The 6,767-nt window shown below is 46.7% G+C and overlaps 1 protein-coding gene across 1 annotated transcript in view; it reads right to left on the reverse strand.

The window, feature by feature from the left end:
* GOLIM4 (golgi integral membrane protein 4) overlaps window positions 1-5,785 on the reverse strand; it is a 119,544-nt gene extending 113,759 nt beyond the window's left edge. The window contains exon 1 of the mRNA XM_006861807.1: window positions 5,599-5,785. Coding sequence (XP_006861869.1) covers window positions 5,599-5,785 — 187 coding nt within the window. The remainder of the gene's footprint in view (window positions 1-5,598) is intronic.
* Window positions 5,786-6,767: the final 982 nt, after the last annotated feature.

The following is a 6,767-nucleotide window of genomic DNA, read 5'->3' on the forward strand; positions in this document are numbered from 1 at the left end:
CACACACACACACACACACACACACAAACCTATGAAATAGGTAATTCTAATCTCTATTTTCTAAGTAGAAAATTTGCAGCCTAACTTCATACAAAAAATTGCAGAGCCAGAATATGAACCACCATCTGTTTTACTGCAAATCATAGCTTCTGCTTTTAATCACACTCAGGGTTAAAAAAAACCTCAAATGTCTTTAAGAGCGAGCAAGTATAGTACAGTAAACATGTAGTGGCTCCATTTTTAGATTATAAAGCTATGGTTCTCAACCTTGACTGCAACATGACATTACAGTTTTAAAGACTACTGATGCTTGAGTCACACCCCCATAATTGTGATAATGCATCCAGGAGCTCCCCACATAATTCTAATTGGCAGTCAAGATTGAGAACCACTGTGTAGAGCTATAGAGAAATGGTGTGAGGCCCACAAGGGGGCAGTTAACAAAAAAAAAAAAAATTAAGGTTAAATAAAAGCTGCATAGTTTAAAAAACAAAACAAAAAATAAACAGTTGTTACTACCTCTACCACCAGTTGGTAACTCTGTCCCATTCAACAAAGTACGGTATCAGAGAAAGAAAGTCAGACTTAGACACAGAGACATTTAGAGATACTTGTTTTTAGTCAAAATGCAGTTGGCTAATTTGGGGGAGGGTCGCTATGACTTAGAATTGAACATAGGACAGTGGGTTTGGTTTTGGTTATTTTATTTTTTCCTTACAACAAAATGCACCTGGGACAAGCAGACCAGTCTGGAGCAGCTAGAAAACCAGAAGATACTTCTTGAAAGACCTACAGGAAAAATACAAAACAAGAAGGGCAGTCCGACTGTTACCACAAGAACAAGCAAGTTGCTTGCCCAGGAGACGTCAAGGCAGGTGGTCGGGTCCTCTCGGTGTAAATCCTCTTCCAAGGTTAAGACGCAATGGAAACACATGCTCAGATTGGCGACCACGCATGTCACCCATAAGGGGAAGTGACCGAAGAACATCAATGAAGTGGCCAGCTAACCCCTACATTGTCCAGCAGACTACTGTGAACCCGGGTGGAGACCTGGTCGGCCAGCAGCAAGGCAGGACCTGGGGACTCATGGGCTCAGAGTCAAGGACACAACCACAGAGGACTAGAGTGGAGAGCGAATCAGCCAGCTGCTAAGATGAGGGCGGACAGACACAAGAACACCCACACTTGCAGATGATACCCACTTGACCTGGGTTCAATGACCGGATGCACAGAGATCAACACGAAGAACAAAAAAGAGGAAAAAGGTGTCATCTGATACAATTTGATAAACCTGACCTACACCCATAAATGCAGTAGCACAAAAGAGGAAACAAATCCCTGCTGCAAGAATTATTCCCACCCCCTCCACACAAAGAGTAGACAGGATTGGGCAATTTGGACATTGGCTACCCAAAATGTGGGGAGGGATACAAAGGTAAGAAGTGACTGGCTTACAAGCTTTCGAGAGGGAACCTAGATCCAAAGGGTGTGGTGGAAGGTAGAGTCTCCAGTGAATAGGATCCAGCCTGTCCAGGAAGGGCTGATGAAATGAAATGCAGATGGGTCTCTTGTGATGCAATAGTGAAGAATTGTTATCAGGACTGATTGTGAGAATTGGAAATGTAAAGGTGGACATTTTATAGCAAGGAGGGGAGTGATTAACTTTTCAGTCTAGGAGCAGAGGGCCCTGGAACCATCAATGGAAAAGAGCAGAGAGTGGGACCCTACCCAGAGAAGCAGTGAGGCCTGAGATGGAGGCAGAGAAGATGACGTGAAGAGATGGAGTGGTTGTGGATTTGAGATCCAGAGGGAAAAGAGCTGTGTGCTGAGGACCTGGGGGGTGGGCAGGCATGCAGGGTATACCCTTCACTTGGGTGATGATGCATGGATGGGATGGTAACTATGACAATGAAACGATGTATGATAGAATGAATGTAAAACTAATGTTCTCCCATGTAAACTATCACACAATTCACAATAAAACATTTATTTAAAAAAAAAAAAAAAAGCACCTTGGGGCTAGAAATAACCTACTTTCAAACTAAGTTCTCAATACAATGCATTCTAAACTGAAGATGACCTAAACATGTTAACTTAACGAATACATATCTTTAAGACCATAGGACCAAACTACTTAAACTTTTTCAAGAGTCATTTTCATAAAGGCTACTCACAATGAACTTAGATCTTAATCCAAGCCAGGTCAGGACATCCCACATAAATTAAATACACAAGTCTTAAGAATAGGCAGTCTTATGTACTTAAGACCCATCCTTGTAGGTGGCGTGCATCCTGCTGTATAAAATGCCATTTCTTTGGAATGGAAAGCAAAATCTGCACACCATCAGAAATCTTCATCAAATGGCTCACTAGTGTGAAATCCAAAATAAATGCTACAGAAGTCAGTGGTCCATAGGGAATGTGACGGATAACCCATTCCAACAAGAAGAAGAAAAGTTAGCCTACTCGGAAAATATTCTTCATGAATCTTCATGAATAATTGTTGTAGCACCACAATTCAGGAGAAAATGACAAAAGAGTAAATTAAGAAATGAACTTCAAAGCCACTGTTACAAACTAACTAGAACATTTCCATCTCTCAGTGCAAAGCAAGAGTTGTGCATTTTACTGGCTTTGTATTATCATTCATCCCCACTCCCCACCCACTACCCCCACCCCCCTTCACTAAAAACCAGTAGCCATTGATTGGTATCTGACTCACAGTGACCTCGTGTGTGTCAGAGTAGAACTGTGCTCTGCAGGGTTTTCAATAGCTGATTTTTCAGAATACGACTGACAGTTCTTCTTCCAAGGTATCTGTGAGTGGACTAGAACCTCCAACCTTCAGGTATGTCGACAGTGTGTACCACCCAGGGTTCCTTCCCTTTCCCCACACCACTCGTTGTTGTTGTTGTTGTTAAGTGTCTTGGTGTCTATTCAGCCTCACAGCACCTCTGTATAGGGTTTCCAAGGCTTTAAATCTTTTGGGGAACAGAAAGCCTTATCTTTTCCTCATTGAGCAGCTGGCGGGCTCTAACCACCAACTATGTGGTTTGTAGTCCAGTACTTATAAGGAGCTCTGGTAGCACAGTGGTTACGAATTGGGCTGCAAACCGCAAGGTCGGCAGTTCGAAACTACCAGCTGTTCCGCGGGAGAAAGATGAGGCTTTCTGTTCCCGTAAAGATTTACAGCCTCGGAAACTCTGTACAGGGTCGCTATGGGTCGGAACTGACTCCACCGTACACAGCCACCAGCCAGCTTATCATATGGAGCCACCACATTGCCTCCATGGCCCTCTCTTCACCCGACACGACCTCCAAACATCTTGTTAAGTGTCATGGAGTGGGTTCCGACTCACAACAATCCTGTATAGGGTTTCCAAGGAGCTGCTAGTGGGTTTGAACTGCAGACCCTGTGATTAACAGTCCAATGCTGATCCTACAGTGCCACACCAGGACATCCCCACTATCATCATCATAAAACGACAAAGGACAAAGGAACTTGAGATTGATTTTCAAATTGAAATAAAGGGGATGACTAGGAAATTAGGACCTCAGTCAAAGCGCAACACTGGCAGTTGGGGCGATGCACAATCTGGAATTCTGTGAGGGTGGTTCTTTTGTTTTTGTTTTTTAATTGTGTTATTTTCTTTGGTTTTACAAGTAGAGACACAGAAGTGAAGCGAGAAGGAGATGAAAGTGCCTGGGGTTTAAGTTTTCCACCTTAGTGCAGAATGATGTTGTTTGTTGATGACTACTATATATTGATCCTCTAATGAACGTCAGACATTGTGGTTATTAAGAGCCATTGAATCAGTTCTGACTCATAGCGACGCTGTATACGTTTTTCTGAGGAGCAGCTGGTGGGTTTGAACCACCGACCTTGCAGTTCAGTGATTACAGTGCCACACCAGGTCTCCAGACACTCTGGCATTGAGGACACACTACTGAATGAACATAACAGTACCTGCACTCATGGGTTCTTAAAATGAGAGCAAGGCATACAATCTTATATAATCCACCATACATACATCCTCTTCTAGCCACATCTGGGAAAAAAACAGTCCTGATTATTTATTACACAACAAATTCTTATCTTGTTCTAATGGGCCTAACCTCAACAAGGAACTCACTGATGTCTTAAAACAGTCTCATCCAAAATCAGCTTGGTCAATGTTACCAACATGAGTAAAGTTTCAAAAATGTTAAGGAAAAAAAAGTAACCTACGATTACCAAAATAGGTTTTCTTCTTGAACTAAGTCCAGCTCTCCTATTTTCATTGCCTGAAGCTATGCAGCTTCAGTAAGCTAAAAATACTTGTCTTTCTCCTAAGTTGGAAAAAGGAAATAAGAACAAGCAATCAGCTGTATATCAATTTCACTCATCTTATTTTTTTACTACAAATAGCTAGAGCATCAAAAATTAAACATCTGTTTTATGTTTGTATACACAGACAGACAAAAACATACAACCAACTTATATCTTCCTAGTTATATGGAACAAGGTATAGTTACATTATCAGCAGACTGTCAATATTTCCACTATTTACAGCTTTTTTTATTATTATTATTGTCTTGTAAGCAGGAGGGTGGTGTATATGTTGAAAACTAACCCAAGTGCAAGTAAAAGCTTTAAAAGCTATATGGATTTGATGACAATGCTCTTACCAGGGCCACACTGTGTTTACTTTGCAGCCATACATCATTTATGTTGTTGAAATTTACATTAGATGAAATTCTAAATCAGAAATTAATAAATTTCAAATCTTCTGCTCCAGTTTGCTTGTTCTGAAAAGGTGAAAATCTGTGTTTCTTTTCAATTTCCCAAGGATAAATAGGTTACAAACCACAGAAACACACCCTCTCCTTCCCTTCTCCCACCCCCACACTACTTAGGAAGACAACTACATCATTTTTATCAAAAAACATTCCTGCAGCTTGATGAACAGTAAGTAGTATAACAGTTGTGAGGTTGACCCAGGACCGGGCAGTGTTTCGTTCTGTTGTGCATAGGGTCGCTATGACTCAGTACCGACACGATGGCACCTAACAACAACATCCCTAAAGTCATCCTACTTGGTCAACAGAATAAGAAATTAACAGGCCTAGGTTCCATTCAACTGGGCCATTACTCTGGGCTGCTGGAACATGCTTAATTATTCCTTGGAAAACAACTCAGTTGGAGAAATCTCTGACACACTGTCCATTTTTTAGGCGACTGGCAAAGTCAACTGGATACCAAATACTGAGAAACCAGGAACCTGCCCCTCAGAGATGGACTGGCAGCGCGGCAGGAAGCTGCTGATGAGCCTGCCCAGTTTCCAGCTGGGCCATTGACAAGTGCTCCATGAAAGACTCCGGGTGTACCCGCCCACCAAAGCTCAGTGGGACTAGGGACTGCTGCTACCAATTTCAAACGTAACCGCCAGGAAGAAGAGGGCGGGTGAGGCTGTCATCTCCCTTGTACACTGGGGGTCTGCAGCCTCACGTCCCTGAAGGTCAGCAGTGGCACCCGCAGTGCCAGTAGCTCTTTTCCAGCTGGGCTGGAGACGCGGGACAAAGTTGGCCACGGGCCGCGCACGTCCCCTTTAACTGTACCTTGTAACTGGGCGGAGAGGGACTCCTGGTGTTGCTGGTACTTGAGAGCCACTGCCTCGGCTTTCCGCAGCTGTGTCTGCAGTTCGTAGTACAGCATTGCACCGTAGAGAAATCCAAACACCACGGTTAGCAGCAGCAGCGTCTGGAAGATTCGCTTTTGCTTGCGAGAGCACATCCCGTTTCCCATAGTCCCGTCTGGACGCCGCGCCACTGTTGCCCCCACCGCCACTGTCTCCTACTCGTCGTCCCTTCAGTCGGAACTAGTGCCTCAGCAGCGGCCACAGAAGAAGGTGGCCGGACACAGCATGAGGAGCAAACGCGAGACACAAAGCAGAGCCGGAGGGAAAGTGGAGACCGTCTCAGCCCCCGCGCACCGCGGGGCGCGCAGCCATCGACGCCGCCAGGGCAGCCCCAGCCAAACTTTTCCAAGGCTCACTCCCTGCGAGTGTCCGGGCCCGAGAGGGGGCCCTCCACATACTTCTGAGCGGACTGCTCTCGTGTCTGTCCCCAGGCACCGCCTGTCTTTCTCTCTCCTCCCCACTTTTTGACCCGGCTGTCCCGGCGGCGCTTGGAGTCCCGCCCCGGCCGCTCCCCACCCCCTCGCGGCAGCTCCCACTGCGCGACTTTGTGCCACCTAAGGGAGGGGTGCGAGCCCAACAAAGGGAACTCGGCTCGGGGCGCCGAGCGGCGCCTCTGCTGCGCTGCCCGCCGGGGTGGTGAACGGGTGGTGACCGCTGCCTGGCTGGGCTTGGGGGACGGCCGGTGTCACTGACCCGGTTGTCCGAGTCTCAGCCGCCACCGCCTCCCACCCAACTTACGTGTCACCCACGGCCCCGCTACTCTGGCCAACGGGATTCCGGGAGGAAGTCTCACTCGGGCTCCCCGCTCATTGGGCCTGTCTGAGCCGCCGCTCCCACCCTTCGGGGAGGCAGTGCAGGGCTCGATTGGACGCCCGCTTTGTCCGTCCGACCCTAGGGCTGCTCCTTCCCTCCCACCGCGGGGGCCGCCAAGGGGGCTCCTTGGGGAGCTCGGCCGCCTGGCGCCGGGATGGGCCCACATAGAGTCAGGGTGGTGGGAAGAGGCGGCCGGGAAGTAGGGGTGAGTGAGAGACGTGCCCCGGCTTGCATCTTGATGAGGTGCAGTACGCACGTGTGCGAATATGAATGTGT

The sequence above is a fragment of the Chrysochloris asiatica genome, unplaced genomic scaffold (assembly GCF_000296735.1).
Source record: "Chrysochloris asiatica unplaced genomic scaffold, ChrAsi1.0 scaffold00043, whole genome shotgun sequence".
Classification (NCBI taxonomy): Eukaryota; Metazoa; Chordata; class Mammalia; order Afrosoricida; family Chrysochloridae; genus Chrysochloris; species Chrysochloris asiatica.